Source organism: Hibiscus syriacus, unplaced genomic scaffold, assembly GCF_006381635.1.
Source record: "Hibiscus syriacus cultivar Baekdansim isolate YM2019G1 unplaced genomic scaffold, ASM638163v2 tig00003041_pilon, whole genome shotgun sequence".
NCBI classification, from domain to species: Eukaryota; Viridiplantae; Streptophyta; class Magnoliopsida; order Malvales; family Malvaceae; genus Hibiscus; species Hibiscus syriacus.
Genome location: NW_024061960.1, coordinates 1046468 through 1073157, shown reverse-complemented (window position 1 = coordinate 1073157; position 26690 = coordinate 1046468). Strand labels below are relative to the sequence as shown.

General features: G+C 34.3%; 1 protein-coding gene and 1 pseudogene across 1 annotated transcript; both read left to right on the top strand.

The window, feature by feature from the left end:
• LOC120167698 overlaps positions 1 to 23687 on the top strand; it is a 28035-nt pseudogene extending 4348 nt beyond the window's left edge.
• A 1837-nt stretch (positions 23688 to 25524) lies between these two features.
• On the top strand, positions 25525 to 25914 carry LOC120167688 (oleosin-like). Its single transcript, XM_039176630.1, has one exon. The coding sequence runs from the start codon at positions 25525 to 25527 to the stop codon at positions 25912 to 25914; it is 390 nt and encodes a 129-aa protein (XP_039032561.1).
• The last annotated feature ends 776 nt before the right edge of the window (positions 25915 to 26690 follow it).

Sequence of the window (26690 nt, the reverse complement as noted above, 5' to 3'; positions counted from 1 at the left end):
CTCATCACACATACTCTCCCACACTCTAGGTGAAAGGGAGCATACCTTCCACACCCGAGCTAGTTAAGTAGAGTCATCCCATGACTTCTTTCATTCACTCATATGCACATGGCTGCCATTTATTAAAGAGAGTTCCACGCAATGCCACGGCAAAGAGGAGTATCCCTTTACAACTATGCCTAAGCATTTATTCACAATTTCATATATAAGGGAGTTGTTTTTTATTTTTCTTTTAAGCATAATACCATATTTCAATGCCAAAACTAACTAGAGTCCCTTCATAAAAATTTTCCAAATTTTCTAAGTATAGAGAACATACAAATCGTGTAAAAAAAAATTTTACAAAGCATCAAGCCCTAAAGTGAGTTCTATCATTCTCAATAGTCATTTACATTCAATTTCTAGCCTCACAAGATCATCATCATCAAATATCCTCAAAACATTCTATCTAACTATCCTACCATTTATTGATGCCATGGCATAATACTACGCTAATGTTATCATTCATATATCCTACTAAGAACACTACCTCCCCCAAACTTAAGGGAAGCATTGTCCTCAATGCTTATAGAGAACTAAACTAAATATAACTAAATGTCATTCAATGAAATGCAAACTAAATGAAAATGAATACAAGTGAGGTACCTCAATGTTTGTGTGGTGGTGTGGGCTTGGAGGTGCTAGCAGCTCCTCGTCGGGTGCACTTACGAAGGGGTGCGGGGCTAGACTCGGAAGAACTGGAGTAATGACGCGCAATGCGTCCAGCCGTGGTCTTGGTGCGTCGGCCACTACGTGGTGCAGGAGAAGGATCAGGTGCAGGGACAGGACTAGGTGTTTCTTCGATTGGTACAGTGGGCGGATATTTAGGGGTTTCAGAACAGTGCTGATCAGGAGTCGGGTCATCAAGTGGAGGATCGGCTGCATCCGGGCTCTAGAGATGCCTCGGCATTAAATGCCAGCAGAATTTCGTCTCGAAAACAGGGGAAATTCCTTTGACTGTGGGGAATAATTTCTTGAAACATTGATTCTACCACAACACTTCTATGTTTCACATATCCAAAGAAGTTACGGATGTCACCGTGTAAAGCATGCAGGTGAGCTTGAGTCTGCATCACAGCTTCCTCGAGAGCAAGTACCTCGGCATTGGATTGTGTAGTTCCTGTAGATTGCTCATGAACAGGGTCTTTAGACTTGGGATTTTCAATTCCCAATAGCAGTGGGAGTCTATCCTTAGTAATGCCCAATAATCCAGTTAAAATCTCATCAAAAGCATTTTCCTCTACTTTTTTCTTACGACACAAAGCAGTAATTAAATTAGGAAAAACCAAAGCACTTGCTTTTTTATCCAAATAGTCATTAACTTGTTGAACAATAATGCGACCAACATCAATAGGATGTGATACAATTATCGAATGTAAGAGCAGTAAGCATGAAAATGATATCGTCGTATTGTGAGAAGTAGGCATGAGTTTGTGCTTAAGGAAGTGATTCCATAACTTGGCGCCCGGCTGAAGACGCTCTCTATTGACCGAGTATCTACTTGTTTGGCGCCTATTCCACTCAGTGTTTTCGAAGCACAAGTCCTCAAGAATTTTGTCGTAGGTGGTGCTATCGGCTTCATCCTCAAACTGGGCATGTCAGTCCACCACATCCTGCAAATGATAATACTGATGTATTGCAGTGGGGTTAAAAAGAATTTGTTTACCTCGCACGAAAATGGCATGTTGGTTTGGCTTGGAAATATTTGTGTAAAATTCCTTAACCAACGAGGCATTCACTGAACCCGGATGGCGTGCGAACTTCTTCCACTTGAGCGGCGTAACAATGTCCATTACGTCGGGTCCCAAGCCACCATCGGTCTCCTCGGTAAAAAACCTAACTCAAAGAAGAGTTTTCAGTTCTTGAAGTTTTGGAACCGAGCCTTGGCCTCCTCGTTCTCAAACTATTGGAACTTGGAACCTTCGGGTGCAACCTCTCTTGTGCGCATCATTTTCAATAGTTGTGAAGTAAGAAAAATAGAAAATGAAGTAGCTTTTGAAAGCTTTTGGGGGGTTTCAGTTATGGAGAGAAAAGAGTGAAGAAGATGAAGAAGATTAGAGATAAAAAGTAAAAGTTAAAAAAATTAAAGATGAAAGAGAAAAGAAAAAGTTAAATATTTAAGAGGGAAAAGGGGTGATAGGACGATTAAGAGAGGAATTAGTGGGTGGGGGGTTATGCGTGTATAAGGAAGGAAAAAAACTGTCAAAAGAAATGATGATGATGAAACAAAACTGTGTAGAGAGAAAAGAAATGTCAGAAATAAAATAAATTAAAAAGAAACAACATCAAAGAATATCTATCCCATTAATGCGATGTCCTTTCCTCCATTTGGGTAACTCCCTGCACGGTTTGCAGCAATGTGGTCCCTACAAATCATAAAAAAATTAATTACAAAATAAAATAAAATAAAATGAAAGAAAAACTTAAATTTTAAATTTTATTTATGAACAGAAACAAATTCAATGTCGTGGCATCAAATTTTGATTCTCTTCTTAGCATGCTTCAGTATCGTGCAGATGTAACACTTCTTTGTTGTACGGTGGTGGAACTCCATTGTAGGCTTTCAGACGCTGGCCATTGACCTTGAAGATCGTCCCATTGTCTATTCTCTTGATGTCAACAGCTCTATGAGAGTAGACATAATGCACCTCAAATGGCCCTGACCATCGAGATTTGAGCTTCCCAGGAAAGAGTTTAAGTCTGGAATTATAGAGTAAGACTTGTTGCCCCACATGAAAATGTTGTGGCATCAGTTTCTGGTCATGCCACTTCTTGGTTTTCTCTTTGTATATTCGAGCATTCTCATATGCTTGTGCTCTAAACTCTTCCATTTCATTAAGTTCCAGTACTCTTTGTTCCCCAGCTAGTTGAGCATCAAAATTCAATCGCTTGATGTCCTAATATGCCTTATGTTCAAGTTCAACCGGGAGATGGCAAGCTTTACCATACACTAGCTTGAATGGTAACATTCCCAAGGGAGTTTTGAACGCTGTTCTGTACGCCCAAAGTGCTTCATCCAACTTTGGCGACCAATCTTTACGCCTTGGGTTCACCACTTTCTCTAAAATCTGCTTGATCTCTCGATTGGATATCTCTGCTTGACCATTTGTTTGCGGATGATATTTCATGGCAATCTTTTGTCGAACTCTATATCTCTTCAATGCCTTGGCATTCAACTTGTTATCAAAGTGATTTCCTTCATCACTAATAATAGCACCAAACCGAGTGAAAATATACTTGTGCAAAAACTTGCGTACAGTCTTGGAGTCATTCTTTGATGTTGTTATTTCTTCCACCCACTTTGACACATAATCCACAACAAGTAAGATATATAATTTTCCTTCAGAAGATAGGAATGGTCCCATGAAATCGATGCCCCAAACATCAAACAGTTCTATTTCCATAATATTTTTCAGCGGCATCTCATGTCGTCTGGAGATGTTTCCAGTCCGCTGGCATCAGCCACAAGCTTTGTAAAATACTTGGGCATCTTTAAACAGAGTTGACCAGTAAAAGCTTGATTGCATAACCTTAGCAGCAGTCCTTACTCCACCAAAATGGCCTCCACATGGGACCGAATGACAATGGTACAAAATATCACGTTGCTCCTCTTTAGGTACACATCGTCTAATGAGTTGTTCGACACAATACTTGAACATATATGGCTCATCCCAAAAATAGTGTCTTGCATCATGCTTGAACTTCTTTTTAGCCTGACTATCTAAATCAAAAGGCAGAATTCCACTAACAAGAAAATTAACAAGGTCAGCGTACCACGGAATTGCCATGGCATATAAAAGTTTCTCATCAGGAAATTCCTCTTGGATATCTACTGTGTCATGGCATTCATAATTGTTCTCTAGCCTAGATAAGTGATCAACAACTTGATTTTCAATTCCTTTTCTATCTACCACCTCTAAGTCGAATTCTTGTAAAAGTAAGATCCACCTAATAATTCTAGGCTTGGCATCCTTTTTGTTCACTAAGTATTTTATAGTCGAATGATCAGTGTGAATAATAACTTTTGTGCCTATTAGGTAAGGTCTAAATTTATCGAAAGCAAATACCACGGCAAGTAATTCTTTCTCAGTGGTGGTGTAGTTCAGTTGTGTTTCATTTAAAGTGTGGCTAGAGTAATAAATAACATGAAAGATATTACCTCGGCGTTGCCCCAAAACAACTCCTACGGCATAATCGCTTGCATCATACATCAGCTCAAATGGTGATGTCCAATCAGGAGGAACTACAATGGGTGCTGAGATTAGTTGTCATTTCATCTCAATAAATACGCCGAGGCATAACTCGTCAAACACAAAGGGTTGGTTTTGTTGAAGCAATGTGCACAAGGGCTTAGAAATCTTGGAGAAGTCTTTGATAAACCTTCTATAGAATCCAGCATGTCCAAGAAAACTTCTTATACCCTTGACCGAAGTTGGTGGTGGCAACTTTTCAATTACTTCAATGTTTGCCTTGTCCACCTCAATACCCTTGTGTGAAAATTTGTGGCCTAATACAATGCCTTCAGTCACCATGAAGTGACATTTTTCCCAATTTAAGACAAACTCAGCCTCTTCGCATCTTTTGAGAACTTTTGCTAAATTGTTGAAGCATCTTTTAAAATCGACCCCACAAACAGAAAAATCGTCCATGAAGATCTCCAGAAAATCCTCAACCATGTCTGAAAATATAGCTTGCATACAACGCTGAAATATTGTCGGGGCATTGCAGAGTCTAAAAGGCATCCTCCTAAAGGAAAAAGTGCTATAGGGACAGGTGAATGTAGTCTTTTCTTGGTCTTCTGGTGTGATGGCAATTTGATTGTACCCCGAGTACCCATCCAAAAAGAAATAGAATGTTTTGTCGGCCAATCGATCCAATATTTGGTCGATGAAAGGCAGAGGAAAGTGGTTATTCTTCGTAGCTTTATTGAGCTTTCTATAGTCCATGTATATCATCCATCCGGTAATGGTGTGAGTGGGTAATAGCTCATTATCCTCATTAGTAACCACAGTCGTGCCTCCTTTCTTCGGATCACACTGGACAGGGCTCACCCATGAGCTATTAGAGATAGGGTAAATCACTCTAGCATTAAGCCATTTCAGAATTTATTTCATCACAACTTGCTTTATAATAGGATTGAATCTTCTTTGTGGTTCTATTGAATTTCTGTGGCAATCTTCCAGCAGAATCTTGTGCATGCAGATCGTGGGACTAATGCCTTTCAAGTCGGCCATAGTCCAACCAATTGCTTTCTTATGCTGCATCAACACACTTAACAAACTTTGCTCTTGATTAGCAGTAAGGTTAGCGGAAATAATCACCGGTAAAGTCTCATCGCTACCTAAGTAAACATATTTAAGATGCCCTGGCAAAGTCTTAAGCTCTAAAGTTGGTGCATTCAATAATGAAGGCTTAGGAGGAATAAATTCATTAAAATTCAGAGGTTCAAAATTCATACCTGATCTAGCTTGTAGTAAGCTAGATTGCTTCTCCAAAATTGGAAAGTCGTCGGACTCCACTAAGCTTTCATCATCCACCCAATAATCATTTTCTGCTAGTTGAATAAAATTGTTCTGGCAAAGATGTTCAGTTTCTTCTTCAATCACTGAGTTCAATTCAGAAATGCCTTGGCATTCTTCAGTGTCATCAACATATTTGAGCGTTCGAAACACATTGACAGTCACACACTGATCAGCCACTCTCATGGTGAGTTCACCTTTTTCACAGTCTATCAATATACTTCCAATGGCTAGGAAAGGTCTTCCCAGAATAATTGGTGCCTTGGCATCAACTTCACACTCCAGAATTAAGAAGTCGACTGGAAACGCAAACTTATCCACCCATACTATGACATCCTTAACTCTCCCTTCAGGTTTCACATGGGATATGTCGGTAAGTTGTAAAATAACCGAGGTGGGTCTTGCATCTCCTATGCCAAGCTTCAAGAATATAGATTTTGGCATTAATTTAACACTTGAACCAAGATCACACAGTTCCTTTCCAACAAAATTAGCTCCAATCGAACAAGGAATTATGAAGCTGGCCGGATCATTTTGCTTTGGCGGTAACTTACTCAATGAAGAAAAAAATTCTGTTCCCGTAGTAACAGTCTCTACTTTCCTCTTCTTGGTACAAATTTCCTTCAGAAATTTGGCATACATCGGCATTTGATCAATAGCTTCCAAGAGAGGTACATTGATATGGAGCTGATCAAGAATGTCCACGAACTTCTTGAACTGAACTTCATTATTATGCTTTTTCAATCTTTGCGGGAAGGGTGGTGGAGGTCTATCTTCCTTAACTGCAGTAGTAGGAATTGTTTTTGCCTTGGCATTAGAATCTGGTGCTTTAGTTGAATCCTCCTCCTTGTCCTTCTCAGAAATGCTATCATCATGTAATTCAGCTTCACCACTTTCATTAGTGGGAGTAGAGTCATCATGTTGTACCCCACTAGCTTTAACTTGTTGATTGATTTGTGTTCCACTCCTAAGAGTTAACACATTGCAATGCTCTTTTCCATTCCCTTTAGTGACTTCAGTATCACTTGGCAAACGTCCTTGCTGACGTTCTTGCAATGCCGTAGCAATCTAACCAACTTGACCTTCCAAAGCTCTCAAGGATGAGCTATGGCTTAGAAGTAAGGCGCCTTGACTATGAAGTAAAGTTCCTTGATTCTTAATTGAAGTAGAATGGTCTTGCAACATTGTCTTCATAGTAGATATGAACTCTTGAATTTTAGCTTCCAAGGAACTCATGCTTGCTGAAGTTTAAGCTCTTTTGTTCGTATTATGCCATGGCATAACATTTTGGTAACCTTGAGGCTCATTGTGATTCTGCTGCCGTGTAGAGTGATTACCGTTGTGGGCTTCTTGATTTCCCTATGAAAAATTGGGGTACTGACGCCATCTAGCGTTATAAGTGTTAGAGTAAGGATTGTTGTTGCCTCGATTATAATTGCCTACAAAGTTAATGGACTCATGGTTGGTCGGGCATTCGCTCTCGTGATGATTGTCTTAGCATAACAGACATGCCAAGCTAGTTGCTTTGACTTCCTTCACCTCAGTAGAACGTTGTAAGTTTTTCAGCATATTGGTGATAGTTGAGAGTTGAGCGGACATTGAATCCTTGGTATCTAACTCAAATGCTCCAGGTGCTCTCCTCCTACTCCCAAGTCTTGAGGAAGGGAACTGATAATCATTGTTAGCAATTCTGTCCAAGATATCAAACGCCTCAGTAGGTGATATATCCAGCAATATCCCATTTTGGAGGCATCAAGTAACATCCACGTGGGTGCATTGACTCCATTATAGAACATGACTACTTGAGTCCAATCGTGAAAACCATGATTTGATCACTTTCAAAGCAAACTCTTGTAACGATCCCAACACTCGTACATGGATTCGTCGTCGCCCTGGCGAAAAGATGATATTTCATTCCTTAGCTGCGTATTCATGTTCGGTGGGTTTTACCTCAATAAAAACTCTTGCAAAGATCAGTCTATGATTCTATCGAACCAGTTGGTACACCACTCAACCAAGCCCTTGCTCGGTCATGCAATGAATACGAAAATAGCTTTAACTTCAGAAAATCCTCATGCACTCCCTCTTGGCAGAAAGAATCACAAACTTCCAGAAAATTACGAATGTGCTGCCTGGCATCTTCATTTGGCATACCCCCAAACTGCCCAATAGAATTTAACATGTTGAACATGACTGGTTTCAGCTCGAAATGTGCAGCTTGAAATTTGGGTGCCACAATCCCAGGATTTAGATCATCTAACATCGGATTTAAGTGATCACGAATAACGCACGGCATAACAGTAGGATCAACATTGTCTAATGCCGCGACATTCTGATTTCTGTCATCCTGACCAATGCCTTGGTTTCCAATCTGATACATGTTTCCTCTAGCGCGTTGAGCATGTCTTCTTTGTCTAAAGAGTCTTTCAATCTCAGGTTCTATCGGTTCCAAAGGCTCTTCAGAATTTCTTCTAGGCATACACTAAATAAACCTGAAAAGTAAAACAAAAATATAAAGTAAACTATACAAAAAAATAAAAATGCAAAACAAAATAAAATAAAATACTCTGGAAAAACTAAATAACTTCAGGCTGCTAATTCCCGGCAACGACGCCAAAAAGTTGTCTGCGTGTTGTGAGTACTATAAAATATACACAAATAATGTGCAAGTATACACAATCGCTCAAGTAATATAATGATGAGTGAGTATCGTCTCCACAGGGATTGGGTGAAATTACAAAAGTCTGACCAAAGCTAAGTATTAATCTATCTATGTATAGTTAGTCTTTATATATATAAATGTCACGGCAAATGAAAATGTGTATGAAGGTGGATGTTGATGAATGGTCTGATGGTGTAGCAGATGGAAATGTAGTGGCAAGATAAGATGTTTAGTGTTGAAAATGGTGTAATGTCGAGGCAATGAAAGATGGTAAATAAACAGTAAACAAACAACAAATAAAATGAAAAGAAAATAATCCTCACGTGATAAGCTTCCAACGGAATGAATGGTAGGGATTGATCTAAGGATACTAAACTTATTTCTCAGGCATATTTAAGCTATCTAATCTTTACTTGCTCGACAGGGCTTTCCTAAAATGTTCTCAAATGAACCTAACAGAATAGGATGCCAAGGCATCTGCTCTCACTCAACGATGTTGGCCAACCTACCCTATTGATAAAGACACCCTTTTTAGTCGATGAAATCATATCCTAGTTTCTCCCAAGATCTAAGGGATTAGGTTATAATATTCCTAGGCCGGTTCAATGCCCCTTGAAAATACTATAACCCATTGCTTATGAGGATCTTGTCTTGCGGTTCTATCGAATACTTACAAGAATTTTTAGTTTAGGTTTCTCTCGAATACCTAACCTTCATCTAAGAAATGGACATTTCCATGGCTCTTACAGGCCTAGATGGTGAAGCATTCATAAGCAAAGCAAATAAAGAAACAAAATAAACTTAAATAAACCATTAAAATAAAGTCTAAACATCTACTAAATCAACCACCACCAAATAAGTTAGTTCATGGTGGGGTTCGAAATATCCAAACACGAAGTCATACAAATATTCGTTCCAACAACCCACAAATAAATAGAAAAATAGTATCAAAAAGGGAAGTGAGAAGAAGCCTTATACGCGCCACCGGAGGTCTCCTTGGCTACCACGAATCACCATAGCTCGCTAGCTCCTCTCGGCACCTAGCTCGCCACTCCTTGGAGCTTTATCAATGGAGGAAAACCCAACAAAGAAGAAAAGGAAAAGGAAATAAAAATCTGATTTTTTTTCTGCTCTATGTGTGTGCCTCTTCACGTGTTGTAGTGTCTCCCTTGAGGTGTAATATATATTAAAAATATATAGGGGTAATGATGAGGTTGTTAGGTGCAAAATACCCCTCATACCCCTAGAATAACACCTTGTGTGTGAACTTTATCCTCCAGGTGGCAGTGGTCCCATAGCAGCTCTGGCAGGCTGTTACAGCAATCATTTCACGTGCAGAACCAATTATCCTCGTACAGTTGTATCTTTTTGTCGTTTTCTGCTCCAGAAATGCCAAGGCATTTTAATCTGCTTCAGCAACGTGTGATGCCGTGACATTACTTCCCAACGAATCCTTTTTGCTTGTTATTCCCTGCACACCACAGACAAACTACACCTTTCCCTCAAACAGCGTCATTAAGAAATAAAATAGTGCTACCACCAGAAATGCAACTTTATACAACTTCATGATCCTAAAATGCCTAAAATGAGCTTTTAAACAAACAATAACTTAAGCGAAAAAGGCCTTAAAAGTAGCCATTTTAGGAAGTTAACACCTTCGTACCTATAGAACTGTGAGATATTTTTTAGGGCGTTGAGTTGTCTTTACCTCGTTTTACGACCATGAATTTACCCGATGAGTCGAGATGTCTCTGCTACAATGTTAAGATTTCTTTTTCTTGCCTTTATCATGAAAAAGATGTCTAAGCTTTACCTATCATGAATGGTACACATTGGTATGCCTTCGCTCTTACCAAAGTGAATTGTCGCAAATTGAGTAGCCTCATGTATAAGGTCAAATAACATTGAGATGTCTCACGCTTCTCTCAAACTATAGGTATAACACCTCGACCCGTAACTAACTCGGATACAAATATGAGGTGTCATATTAACTCTGAACACTTGAAAACTTTGAAAATCTATATAAAATTTGACTTTTTACTTTTATTTAACAAAGAAAAATGAAAACTTAGTAACATATCAGAGTATCTACAATTTAAACATTTTAGTACATACCAAAAACATTTCAAATAACAAAACACATACAATTCAAAATCTCTCTGATATGATAATCTTCTCAATCATGTTGTCCTGCCCTTGCTTACTCGGCTTACTCCTCAAATCTCTCTGAACCTACGTGTAAAAACACTCACACGCTAACTCTATGAGTTAGCGAGGCAATACTGAGTGTAGTAAAATAATAAAATAGTTATGTAAATATTTCCAAAAGAATTATTAACTATTATAACTTCATAGTCTGCATAACTTATAACATATACTATTACTCATTGATTACTTTATGTGCATTTGACACTTGCTTATACATTCATTTGAAACATTTCGTATAAAACCAATAGACACTTCTTTAACATTTTAATATTATTACTCATCGATCAATTTCTATCAAATTTGTTTTATTAGCCCAACGTATATCGCTGAGAACTCAAGGTTGTGAGTACATTGAGGTTGTGAGTACATTGAGGTTGTGCACTAATGCAATCACCACTGCTCATATAAATTTGCACCAAAGTGCCACATAGATTTGTCTCGAAGGACCGCGTAGAAATTTGTCTCGGAGGACCACATAAATTATCCCAAATGACCACATAGAATTGTCCCAAATGACCGCATAAAACCCTGACTCTTGGCATGCAAACTATACCCCTAATTCTCATACAATATACTTTGGGCTTTAACCATATAATTATTTTTCAATTCATAATTCAAAGTGTGTTTTATCCACATATAGCACATTCACATATATATATATATATATATATATATATATATATATATATATATATATATCATATTCACGTAGATCATATCCATATACTTATCACATATTCACATATGACATATACTCATATAATTTCTCGTATCATTACCTAAATTTATTATTTATTCACATAGAACAATTATTCATAGCATTTACTCAACTTATAATTTGTTCTCATAGGACATGTTCACTTAGTTCATATACTTATAGTATTTCACATAAAATATATATATTCATAACAATGAAATCAAAACAGTACATTTTAAAAAATATCGTTTACCTAAAACCATAATATAATACAAATCATTTGGTTTAAAAATATTTGAGGTTGGCTCATCGCAAGTCGTCCTGCAATTTTATACAATGTAAGTAAGAATGCACTCATATTTGCCTCACTTAAGTCCTAAGCAGACATCCTTTTCACTTTCACTCCCCAAATTTATACATTACTTCACTCAACACTTGCTTTCAATCGAATCTACACATTAACATGATCAATATAAATATCGGAACTCAATTAACATCTAACAAAATAACTTTTACTTAAGCGAAATGAAACACCTAATTAACATTTCAGACTGAATAGTCTCAATACTCTACCCACAATATTGATACTTCTCTTCTATGGTACCTTTACCCACTTCAATACCGATACCATTTTGATATTTTGGAAATCATATTTCAATTACAGTATCGATACCTTACTCTTGGTATCGATACCTCCACATCAATACCAATACTACTTCAATCAGTACTGATATTGTTCTTCGTATTCATATTTTTTCCATAAATTGTAACCTTATAGTATCGATATTGTTCTTCCAGTACCGATACCCTTACCCATAATTCATCTATTTCACTTCAAAAATTACCCAACTTCACTTAAATATCCTACTTCAAACTCTATTCATCCCTTTAAATTCATTTACACTTATTACCACTAACTTATATCCATTAAAATCCCTTTAACACCCTAATTTCTCCATAGAACTCTTGAAACTAAAAATCTTACTAATTTTTCAAACATGTTCTCAATCCTTTCTGACATTTCAAATTTCTTATTTACACCTATGATAAGTCAAATATGCTTTTAGAATTCAATTACAAACCAAAATTCATCATTTAACTTAAAAACTCATTTTACTAATTCATCCTTAAATCACCAAATCTTAGTTTATATTCACCTTAAAGCTTTCCTTAAGCTTCTATACCACTCAAGGCTTCAAAACCAACTCAAAAATGAAAGGATTAACTAACTTGAAATTAACTTACCTTACAATGGAGTTTCACGGGCAAGAATAAGAAGAGAAGAGAAAAGCTTCCAAACTATTCCTTCATTTGTTTCTTCTTTTTATCACGTTTTATATAGCCTTAGGAAATAAATTTTAAATTACCTTCCATTTTTCTGTCTTTGAATACAAATCCTAGAAAAATATTTTCAAATAATTTCTTGAACTTTTCAATTTAATCAATTTAAATGATCAAATTTAAATCATTACCTTTCAGTCTCTGACCCGCAATTTGGGGTATTACAATTCTCCCCCTTAAGAAAATTCATCCTCGACTTTTCACTGTACATAGAGATGAGTAACTATCTTCTCATATCCTTTTCACATTCCCCAAATCGCCTCTTCTACTTGTGATTTCTCAAAGACTTTAACTAATAGAATCATCTGATTTATTAGTTTTTTTGACTTCATAGGCTAAAATCTGTAGTGGTTCTTCCTCATAGGTCAAATCAGATTAAACTTATATTTCTTCCAATGCTAAGATGTGAGAAGGATTTGATCGCTATCTCTCGAGCCTCGAAACATGAAAGACATTGTAATTCTGTTCCAACTCTTTTTAAGATCTCGTAAGGTTCAATGATTCTAGGACTGAGCTATACTTTTCGTCTAAAACAGAGAATCTTCTTCCAAGACAAGACTTAAGAAACACTTTATCACCTACTGAAAATCAATTTCCTTTCTCTTAAAATCCGTGTAGGACTTTTTTCGATCATCATATATATTAAGATTATCTTTATTAATATTCATTTATCTTCAACTTATTTAATCGAATATGGCCGTACTAAGTCTCTATCTTCCAATTCTAACCAACTTAATGGTGTCTGACATTTTCTTCTACGAAAAACTTTATATGAAGCTATCTTGATAATTTCTTAACTTGCGGACATGTTACTCATTTAAAAGCAACTCGATGAGAACTCTTTAACATGACATATAAACATTCATCAAACTTTAAGCTTTTAATTTCTCCTTTTTCCTACTTATTTTATATTTAACAAGCACTAAAATTCATCTTTCTTTTAAAGAAATCATGTATTTAACACTTTCAAAGTATAAATTATCTTTTAGCTTTGTCATATCAATCACTACCTTAACTTTTCATGGTTGCATTTGACCATCACGTCATCAATCTACAATAAATTCAAGACATTTTCTTGTTTTTTCACTCATTCGATTCAACGCATACTTTTGACTTTTGAGATTCTTATGGATATAATGTCATTTGTCGTATAGTTAGTGGTGTTCTAACAATAAAGTATCCATAATCATTGCTAACTCGATATCGTGAGTCAGTTGATTTCTTTCATACTTCTCTAATTGCTTAGCAATATAAACCAAAACCTTTACTCTTGCATAAACCCACGTCCTAATTATGATAGACATAATCTTTTTTCCAAATTCTAATTACTGACATTGGAACTTATATCAATATTCTTTGGAATTTCATTCGACTATATCTCGTGCTTCTTTAATATACATATCCTTTTCCTCTTAGCTGAGTCTATATGGCCACGAAATACAACCTTAGAAAATCCACAATTATGCTTGGTCAATTTAGCATACCATTTCCTCCTGATCCTTTAAACTTGATCATACATGCTTTAACATAACTTTTAAAATTTGAATAACCTAATCAGACCAACCATCTACCTACAGATAGACAATAGTGCCAAAATTAGATCAAATTCCGAAGGCCTTGATCAAATAATTCCAAAACCTTGAAGTAAACCTTAGATCGAATTAGATATAATTAACACTGGCATTCTATGTAGTCTAACTATCTCCATTGAAAAACTCAGTTCGAACAGGAATGAAATGCGTGGTCTTTGTAAATTGCTCAACAATTACCCATATTGAATCATTTTTGTTCAATGTCAAAGGTAACTCAGTTACGAAATCCATCGAAACTCTTTCTCATTTCTACTAAGAACTAAAAATTGTTTACTTTCATTCCAAATTTATTTAATACCTTATTTTCAACTTGTCAAGCTTATCAGCTACACCTCTTTAAAATCCTTATCATACTTGGTTCTCTAAACCTTTCACTTTAATTCTTTTTGTTTTTATTACTTTAACATATCCTATACTCATCAATTTTTTTCCTCAATTTTCTTGTCATATCCTTAACATGTACTTATATATACTTCCTTTACTCCAACAAAATAAACTTGAACTTTCCTCTGCATTCATTGTGTTATCTTCTTCTTCCAACAATAATCAACATAGCATATCAATTTCCATAACTTTCTTATAATCCCTAAAAGTCCTAATATTTTTATTTGCCTTACTATTGACTTTGCAATTTAAATAGCCCTTCAAGTTTCCCTTCTTTATCTCCAATGCAGTTGATCCAATACTTTGCCTTCATCTTTAAGCAAGTACATTATTTGCTAACTTTTACTCATAACTCAGAAAATTTTTATTCTTAATTCAAAAACTTCCTTGTAACATAGGTCATCTATTTTTCTTCATACTCCAATATCCTTCTCATATCAATATAAGAAACATCATCGTACTACTTGTACTCATTACTGCTTGCCAATTTTATTGCACCTTCCTAACTTTGATAGTCTACACTACTTGTACAGAACACTTTTCTTTATTAATCCTTACTTAAATTTCTCCGCTTGATTCATCATAACTAAATTCAAATATGTATCTAACCATTTAAAATACTTATTCTACTTCAATTTGCACAATTTCTAACGGATCTTCTAATCCATATCGTAAAATTTATATTTATCTAACTTCTTATCAATTAACCACTCCTAGGTCCTTATTTATTTTTCAAAATAAGTTTCTCTTACCTTGAACGAAACTCTCTTGCTTTATTTTCTGTACTACTTGAAAATCATTTTCAAATATCCTTTACTCAACTACACTTATTTTTCCGACTTATTTTTCCGACTTATTTTTCCCTACTATCAATTTCTAATTGATAAGACATACCTTGCATTTCCTTGTTTCTTGCTAATTCAAATAACTATTGCCTCTTAACTAATAACTGGCTTAGTATGGAGGGTTCTTAGAGAGTTTCTCCATGAATATTTTGAATAAACAAAGAATTCCATAAGATTTAGAATTCAAAATACTTTTCAAACTTCCACTCAATCATAACTCGAACATATATTATACTTTCTACCATATCACCAATATCTTCTTTCTGAAAGTTTAAACCCTTCCTCAAAATTCTATTTCAGGTCATTCTTTGATCTTAATTAATTTATTAGGACTTAACTTTATAACAATAACTTCATAATAATTACTTCCAAAATCCCAATAGGGAATATGTTTACTCTCCATATCACATTAATCCATCATACATTTTCTTGACCACTTAGCAGTGAAACTACTACATTCAACTTCTCCATTTCAGAATAATGAAGATCATCCAACAAAATTTTCTTATCATTTAACCAACAATTCGCAGAAACAGAACTTTCCTCAGCTTCTCCATTAAACTCAGGTTCTTATAAAATTTTTAACTCTTTACTAACATTCCTTCTAATAACAGGGAAGTAGATGATTGGAAAAGCTTCAGAATCGCGTCCATCGTCCGGAAAATACTCCTTGAGGTGTCTGGTATTCACTTTACCAAGTTACTACTTCTCTTATCAACTCTATTTCCCGTTTCTCTTCGGAAGACCTCTTAATCTTACATCTATTAAAGTATAATCATTTAATTGTACTAGCAAGGACAACATACTCATTACACTATCATATCAGAGATTTTTGTTATTTCGTTGGCAAGTACAAACCAAACCTTTTTTACAATCGACCGACCAGTCTATTTCGAAAACTTGACTCAACCTAAACTCTAATACCAATAAATGTAACACCCCGACCTGTATCCAATCCGGATACAAATTTGAGGTGTCATGTTGACTCTTAACACTTGAAAACTTTGAAAATCTGTATAAAATTTGACTTTTTACTTTTATTTAAACAAGAAAAATGAAAACTTAGTAACATATTAGAGCATCTACAATTTAAACATTTTAGTACATACCAACAACATTTCAAATAACAAAACACATATAATTCAAAATCTCTCTGATTTGATAGTCTTCTTAGTCATGTTGTCATGTCCTTGCTTACTTGGCTTACTCCCTGAATCTCTTTGAACCTACGTGTGAAAACACTCACACGCTAAGTCTATGACTTAGTGAGGCAATAAAGAGTATAGTAAAATAATAAAAAAGTTATGTAAATATTTCCAAAAGAATCATTAACTATTATAACATCATAGTCTGCATAACTTATAACATATACTATTACTCATTGATTAATTTACGTGCATTTGACACTTGATTATACATTCATTTGAAACATTTCGTATAAAACCAATAGACACTTAATTAACATTTTAATATTATTACTCATATTTCAATTTATATCAAATTTGTTTTATTAGCCCAACGTATATCGCTAAGAACTCAAAGTATGTGAGTACATTGAGGTTGTGCACTAATGCAGTCACCAATTCTCATATAAATTTGCACCGAAGTGCCTCATAGATTTATCCCGAAGAACTACATAGAAATTTGTCCCAAAGGGCCACGTAGAATTGTCCTGAATGACCATATAGAATTATCCCAAAGGACTACATAGAATTGTCCCGAATGATTATGTAGAACCCACAACTCTTGGCATGCCAACTATACCCCTAATTCTCATAAAATATACTTTGGGCTTTAACCGTATAATTATTTTTCATTTCATAATTCAAAGTATGTTTTATCCACGTATAGCACATTCACATAGGATATTTTCAAGTAGAACATTTATATATATATATATATTCACGTTGATCATATCCATATATTTAATATACTTATGACATTTTACATTGCCTTTCTCAACTTATCATTTATTCGCATAGATCATATACTCAATGCATTTCATTTCACATAAAATCTATTCGTTTTATCAATTATTCACATAGAATGTTTTTACTTATCACATATTCACACATGACATATACTCATATATTTTCCCGTAGCATTACCTGAATTTATTATTTATTCACATAGAACAATTATTCATAGCATTTACTTAACTTATCATTTGTTCTCATAGGACATGTTCACATAGTTCATATACTTATAATATTTCACATAAAATATATATATTCATAACAATGAAATCAAAACAATGTTTTTAAAAAAATACTGTTTAGCTAAAACCATAACATAATACAAATCATTTGATTCAAAAACATTTGAGGTTGGCTCATCGCAAGCCGTCCTCTAATTTTATACAAAGTAAGTAAGAATGCACTCACCTTTGGCTCACTTAAGTCCTAAGCATACATTCTTTTCACTTTCATTCCCCAACTTTAGACGTCATTTCGCTCAGCACTTGCTTTCAATCGAATCTACACATTAACATGATCAATATAAATATCGGAACTGAATTAACATCTAACCAATTAACCTTTAATTAAAAGAAATGAAACACCTAATTAACATTTTCAACTGAATAGTATCGATACTCTACCCACAATATCGACACATTTATTCTATGGTAACGATACCCACTTCAATACCGATATCATTTTGACATTCTGGAAATCAGATTTCAATTACAGTATCGATACCTTACTCTTGGTATCGATACCTCCACGTCAGTATTGATACTACTTCAATCAGTATCGATATTATTCATCGTATTCATATTTTTCCCATAAATTTTAACCTTATAGTATCAGTATTGTTCTTCCAGTACCGATACCCTTTCCCATAATTCATCTATTTCACTTCGACAATTACCCAACTTCACTTAAATATCCTACTTCAAACTCTATTCATGCCTTTAAATTTGTTTACACTTATTACCACTAACTTATATCCATTAAAACCCCTTTAATACCCTAATTTCTCCATAGAACTCTTGAAACTAAAAATCATACCAATTTTTCAAACATGTTCTCAATCCTTTCTAACACTTTAAATTTATTATTTACACCTATGATAAGTCAAATATGCTTTTAGAATTCAATTACTAACCAAAATTCATTCTTTCACTTAAAAACCCATTTTACAAATTCATCCTTAAATCACAAAATATTAGTTTCTATTCACCTTAAAGCTTTCCTTATTCTTCTATACCACTCAAGGATTCAAAACCAACTCAAAAAGTGGACATATATCCTTTGATGTCACCACAGTAAAGATGCCTCCGCCCCGACAATCAGATCTCTCCGAGAGTAATAAGATGCCTCTTCTCCAACAAAGATCTTGATAATATTATTCCTTATCCTTTGATATGTTGACTCTACCACTGAGCTAGTGTCTAAACAAATGAGTCGATGTACATCTATTGTCTTTCGTAACATCGAGATACATACATCATTCTCTCATATCCTTCGCATGAGATTGTATTCTTTACGAGAAAATATCACTCTATGAAAGAACCTTTATCCTCCGGTTTCGCTTACGCCTCCGGAGATGAGAGCCATTTTCTAAACAAAGACTGTCATCCTTCATTTTCGCAAATGTCGAGTTTCTCCTACCCTTTTATTAGCGTAAAGACACATCTGCTCATTCTTGAGACCTCTTCGAAATATGTTAAATTGTCTCCTTTTCGATTAAAAGAATCGAGATAACTCTAAAAGTGGATAAGCATCTACTCGTAATTGTAAAAATGTTAAATTAGCTGCAAGGGCATTGAGTTACCTTTACTTTGGCTTATGACTATAGATCTATCCAAGGGGTTGAGACGTCACTGTTTTGGTATCGAGATGCCTTTATCAATGCAAAGATGATCCCACCTATAGATCGATCTCTTATAAAAAGGAAAATGAGCTACCTTTATCCCAAAAATGAGATCGTAGAGATGCTTCCATTATTGGAAAAAATCAACAGTGGGACGATATATTTTCTATAGCCCTTGAATCAGACCGCTTTATGACATTCCTTCAATCAAGGGAGAAAATATTATACCTCTGGAGATATCCTCCAAAAACATACTATGAAAATAGCACATCCAACCATGTTCCATTCGAAACCTCTCACTCCCTATATGGAAACAACCCCACGATAGTGCCTTCTACAATCCCACATAATTTACCAGAGACAAACCTGCAACAGTTGTAGCCATCTTTATTAAATCAACTTATAGATAGTTATCATCATCATAAGTTTGATACCAGTCGTCCTACAGTCAGATATTTATACCTTGAGGAAAGACTAGGAGGGGATACTCTCTTACTCTCACCTATATTACTTATCTTCTCTCCTACACTATCTTTCTCCTCCCAATTCTAACAGAAAACCACTTGCTAATGACCTTCCTTGCACCAACTACATCTATTCACCTGAACAAGAAGGAATTAACTGACAATGACAGACACAACCCATTTGTTTTTATAAATAAAATGAAATATTGTTGAATTTGAATTTTATCTTAGTTCTCTTATTTAGTCAAAATGATTAATTCAATTTATCACTAATCATGTTTAATGGATACAGTTTATAAGAAAGAATAAGATGAAGCAAACGATTCCTCAACCAAAGATAAATGATATCAAGGAAATGACATATGAAGATACAACAGCAACACTGAGAAGAACTATACACCTAGTTTCAACTCTGCAATCAGAACATGGCCACTGGCCTTCTGAGAATTCTGGCCCCATGTATTTTATGCCTCCTCTGGTATCTGCTCTAGTTCCTTATCTTTCGTTCATATATTTCTTCTAGTTTCCCTAGCATGAAACTCACCAATATTTTGCAATACAGGTAATGTGTTTGTACATTACAGGTCATCTTAATTCTATATTCACTACAGAGCATCGCAAAGAAATTCTCCGTTACATTTACTGTCAACAGGTAATAAATTTGGAACATTTTTCTGTAAAAAGGTAGGATTATCTTTGTTTTTCAAATTCCAAATTTAATATTGAAACATTCTTCAATTTGTAATAAGATTTTGTTTTAAATCATACATAACAAGGATGGAGGTTGGGGATTATACGCAGGGGGTCATCATAGTTCAATGTTCGGCACAACTCTCAATTATATATGTATGCGTTTACTAGGAGTGGAACCTGATGGTGGCCTCGATAATGCTTGTGAGAGAGGCCGAAAATGGATTTTGGATCGAGGGGGTGTCACGTACATTACCTCTTGGGGAAAGACTTGGCTAGCAGTATGAAATATTTCTTTTATTTACCACCAACTTAATCTCTACACATTAAAACATGATTTCATATATATTTCTTTAATGTAGATAATGGGTATTTATGAATGGTCTGGCTGCAATCCAATGCCCCCAGAGTTTTGGCTGCTCCCTTCTTATTTTCCCGTTCATCCAGGTTTGCAATGTTTATTTGTTTATGATCAGTTGCAGGTTGTTTTGTGTGCTGGTATGGCTATGCAATTTGTTGCAGCGTTGTTATTACTTACCTTGGAAACCATTAACAAAAACAAACAATATTATTGCAATGCAGCAAAGATGATGTGTTATTGTCGATTAGTTTACATGCCAATGCCGTATTTGTATGGAAGACAATTTGTGGGTCCAATCACACCTCTCATTTCACAGTTAAGAGAAGAACTCCACACTGAACCTTATAATGAAATCAATTGGAATAAAAAGCGACATTTATGTGCAAAGGTAAATTGATAATCATAATATATATCATGTTAATCAGAGAAAGTGTGAATAACAACTATTTATGATGTTGAATGTAGGAAGATCTCCACTATCCTCATACATTGCTTCAAATATTGCTTTGGGATAGTCTTTACACATTTGTAGAGCCTCTCCTCAATCGTTGGCCCTTCAATAAGTTGAGAGAAAAAGCTCTTAAAATTAACAATGGATAACATTCATTATGAAGATGAAAGCAGTCACTATATTACCATTGGATGTGTGGAAAAGGTTTTAGAATTAATTTTGAATAGTATTTGTTAATATATATTATATAATGCTTTCTAATTATTTAATTAGTTAAGACTTGATTATTATTCAACAACTAAATAATACATTGGGCAGAGTTTATGTATGTTTTCTTGTTAAGTAGAAGATCCAAATAGAATCTATTTTAAAAAGCATCTTGCTAGGGTTGCTGATTATTTGTGGGTTGCAGAAGATGGAATGAAGATGCAGGTTTGTTGATTATTTAACACTAAAATTAAGTTAAACTTTTATTAAAATATTAAGACTTTAATTGTTCATTATTGTCTTAGTTAACTAGTATGTATATTTTCAATATTTCACCATGCAGAGCTTTGGAAGTCAAGTTTGGGATGCTAGTTTCTTTCTCCAAGCTTTGCTTGCTAGCAATTTATCCGATGAAATTGGACATACTATAATGAAGGGGCATAACTTCCTCAAAAACTCACAGGTTTCTTAAACCCCAAACTATAAAATCGTAAACCTTATTTATAGAGATTCTTAACTACTTCAATTTTCACCACAAATTGATGGCTTGGTTGAAATTTGAAGGTTAGGGATAATCCTCCAGGAGATTTTAAAGAATGTTTAGACACATTTCTAAAGGATCATGGACATTTTCTGATCGAGATCATGGATGGCAAGTCTCTAATTGTACTGCAGAAGCTTTTAAGGTAGTTTTATTTGGTTTGATTAAATGTGAGACTTTGATTATGAAACAAAAATTATTTCTTAATAATGTGTTAATTGTTTTGCAGTGTTGCCTATATTTTGCAATGATGGCACCATAAATGGTTGGAAAGAAAATGGAAAAAGAGCATATTTTTGACACTGTCCATTTGCTTCTATCTGTACAGGTAACGTTTATGCATTGTCATACGTATTGGAATGCTTAGTAGAAGAGGAATATGAAAAAATTGTACGAGGAATGCAACAGTTTAGAATTAGCATATATAGTGTGTGGTTGACCTTAAATCAACTCTTGTACTGTTGATTTATAGTCAATTACTTTATTAGAAGTAATCCATATACATAAGAATCGATCTCAACTACACAAATAATTTTTAGTGTACTAAATAAATATTTTATATAAATGGTGGTTATCCAACTTGGTAGCCAGCAGGAGGTAGTTTTTGGTGGGAGGTAATAACCATAATCCATTTTAAAATGTGTACTAATCTTAATATATCTAACCTGCTATGACTTAAATAAAAACATTTTTTCACCTTCAACTATCTTTTTAGTGGTTGAATCCAATTGAGTTTCTTGAGGATCTAATCGTCGAACATGAGTAAGATTCTTATTTTTCTCTTTAATTAATTTCATTAATTATTCCATATAATGAAAAACCTAAATTTTATATTGATGAGAATCATTTTCATTTTTGTGTAAAATTCAGGCATGTATAATGCACATCATCTGTCATGCAGGCACTAGTTCTTGCCACAAAATTATACCCAGAACATAGAACAAAAGAGATTGACAATAGCATAAAAAAATCTGCAAAGTTCCTTGAAAACATACAATACCTAGATGGTTCTTGGAAATGAATAAATGAGCCTTTATTATTTTATTTATTTCAAATCATTTTTGGTGGGTTTTAACCATAACAACAAGCATATATAATTCCCACGTATGCATCACAAGTATGGAAGTTGGGGACTTTGCTTCTTTTACGCCACATGGTATGCACTATTAGGCTTTAAGGCTGCTGGGAAGAACTACAAAAATTGCTTAGCTATTTGTAAAGGAGTTGATTTTTTGCTTAAAATCCAAAGAGAAGATGGTGGTTAGGGTGAGAGCTATCTTTCTAATCCCAGAAAGGTAATGGTATTTAAGATAGCTTATTCTTTTATTCATTATATACACATATTTTAATTTTATTTGTACTTTTTCTTATTCATAAAAAGGTATATATACCATCGAAGGAAAAGAATCAAATCTGGTAAATACTGCACAGGCTTTGATGGGTTTAATTATTGGTGGCCAGGTATGATTTACATGCAATAAACAATGATTTTACAATTCTAAATAAGCAAAGAAACTATACATATATATTACTATGTAGATTTTTATAATCACCATACATATACAAATATACTTCTGAATAGGCTGACCGGGACCTTATACCTCTGCATCGAGCTGCAAAATTGTTGATAAATTCCCAACTGTCAAACGGTGGTTTCCCCCAGCAGGTAACTATACATATATAGCACACTCATCATAGACTACATATGATTTGTGTATATGTGTGTTTAAATTTTGGATCACATTAAAAATTACAGGGATTGGGTGGAACTTTCTTCAAGAATAATATGTTACACTATGCATCATACGTGAATGTTTTCCCATTGTGGGCTCTTGGGGAGTATCACAATCATGTTTGGCCTTCTAAATAAATATGCTTTTGAATAAAAATAAGGATCATTTAAAATATAATTGTGTAAAATCTAAGAATAATTAGCTGCATTTTGGATTGATAGTAACGGTCTTTTATGTTTTGTAACTGGAAAAGGACATCAACGAAGTTGCATGTTTAGCCTTCTAAATAAAATAATATGGTTTTGAATGAAAAAGTGATCCCTTAGGTTGTCATTTACTTTTAATTTTTAAGTTTGAAGATTCCAGTATTTATTTATATTTATTTTTGGGTAAATTACAAAAGATCTATTTTATTTCATTCATTTTCACTTTCTTAAAAGAAACTTAAAACGCATGAACTAAGTTATCTTATTGATTAAAGGGATGATTGTTATCCCTAGAGGTCACAGGTTTGAGCACCAGAGACTGCAAAGATATTTGAGCTTTCATTGTCAAATGGTTGAGAATCTTTAAAACAGATACTGCTTGTAATCACCTTAATTCTCAACAACAATAAAAAATACAGCCAAACACTGCTGCTGACTAATGTTGGACCCCAAATTTCTAGTCCACTCATTTTTTACTTCCTAACATAAATCAAATGTTCATATCACCATAAATACCCTAAACTCCACAAATTTAACATACAACCCCTAAACTTTCTCTTTATGATATCCCTAAATTCAATGTCGAATAACATCAATTCCAAACAATGTTTTCCCACTTTCAAAGATGCTTCATTTCACTATTGGGATTGGCTTAGAAAGGAGCTTGAGACATTGAATATGAAAATAATTTTCAATTTCTCAGTTTTGTTGGTGTATTCGATAAGTAGATATGAACACTTGAGTTGTATCGTGCATAACCTTAATCTCAAACTCTAACTCTCTATTTAAGGTTAAACATGGAAATTTCTTAAGAAATACATTCGTAAACTCTTTCACAACACAAAGATCCTTCAGTGTTGGACTTGATACCCTCGGGTCTACAATATAAGCCAAAAAGGTTTCACTCATCCTCTTTTGAGATAACAGTATCAAAATAACATAAATGATGCATTCACTTTTCTCACTCGATACTAAAACTTTAATATCATTCAACCCATGGAGTTTTAATTGTTTCACTCAATACTTCAAACTTCTATCATGCTCAGATAACAAATTCATGCCCAATATCACATCAAACTCTCAAAAAAAGGCAACTCCATTAAGTCAATCAGGAACAATTGACCTTGAATCTCAATCAGGCATCTATCATAAACTTTGTTTACCAATTCATCGGATCCCATATCAGAATCCTCAATAGGAATACCTTTCTGTCGAATGATCTCATTATTCAAACCAAACACATTCTTATAATATTATAGTATGAATAATGTATGTAAATGCAAAATGAAGGATTAAATTAAGTAAAATGCAAATTCAAAATAAATAAATTAAATTATGAAATATAAATAAAGGACCAAAATGAAATAAATGCTAAATTAAAATGCTAAAATAGTAGATTTGAAAATTAAATAAAAGATTGAATTTAAATAAGGGAAAACTACATAAATGGTCACTATAATTTTAGGATGCTTGCATTTTGGTCACTCAACTTTTAAAACTTACAATACAATCATTGAATTTTTAGTTCATTTTCAATAAGGTCCCTGACGTTACCTCCCGTTAGTTTTATCTAACGTGGCATGTTATTGTTATTTTTCAGCTTAATAAAAATTAAAAAAAATCTCAAATGACGTACAAAAATTTGAGAAAAGTTAAAAGGGTTTAAAACTCTTCCACCGATCAAATGACTTTAGATAAATTAGATTTAATTTGGGTTTTCTTATTTAGACTTATTTTTTTCTAGATTGTCGACTGTTAGTGGATGAAAATGAAAGAGGTAATCACTCGATCGAAGGTTTATTACCAGAGACCCAAGTCCTACACTTTGTTACAGAAAGTCAAGGCCCTAGCACCAGATTCCAGTCAACTTCTCGGTTTCATTCTGGCCCCCATTCTCGGTTTCATCTTTTTCATGCCGTTGACCTTGGTTTCTAGCCCCGTGTGGTTCCCTATTGGCGCCTTGCTGTTTGTTAGCATCGCCGGGTTCTTGTCAGCATGCAGCTTCGGAGCTGTTGCCGTGGCGGTGTTATTATGGTCGTATCGTTACGTAAACGGCATGCATCCAGTAGGGTCCGATACGGTTGAGCAACGGGGAAAAAGGATAATCGATGAGAAATACAATGATGCCAAGGAATATGGTGTGAAGATGATCGCGTAATTAGTCTATATAATAATCACAAATTAAATAGTGAATTTATTTAGTTGGAGAGAAGATTTGTCTTTCGAATGATTAGTTTTCATTATTTTTATACTTTTGCTTAAATTCACAAATTAGTCCTTGTAGAATAGTTTTAGGAGCATATTAATCCCTCCATTATAAAAGTGAGGCAAATTTATAAATGGTTGTAAGATTGAATGCTAAAAATACAAAATTTTGTATTTTAGGATGACATAAAAAAACAGCTACTTAGTGTAGTGTTAGGGTGTAAATGAAACGAGTTTGAATGAATAAGGTTGTGTTTGTATTTATTTATTTATTTTTAAAGGTGTTATTGTTCGGTTTGTGTTTGTTCGTTTAGCATTCGTAAACATGTTCATTTAACATTTGCAAACATATTCGTTTATGTGTTTGTTTAGTGTTGTTAGTAAACAAGTTCGTTTAGTACTCATGAATATATTCGTTTGCAAGTTAAAAATGAAAAATTATGCCACTAATACTTAAACTCTTTAAATTTCATAGTTTAAACTCTAAATTTCACAATGTATTCAATTTAATTCATATATTTATCAATATTTGAAATGTAAAAAATAAAATGTAAACGAGCTTAAAAACGAGTCATTAAATGAGCTTGTTCATGAACCTGAATGAACGAGTCTATAAACGAGCTTGCTTGTGAATATAAATGAACCGAATACACTTATTTATAATCAGAGCCGCCTATTAAGGGGAGCACCCTGAGCAATTGCCCAGGGCCCCCATTTTTTATAGAGCCT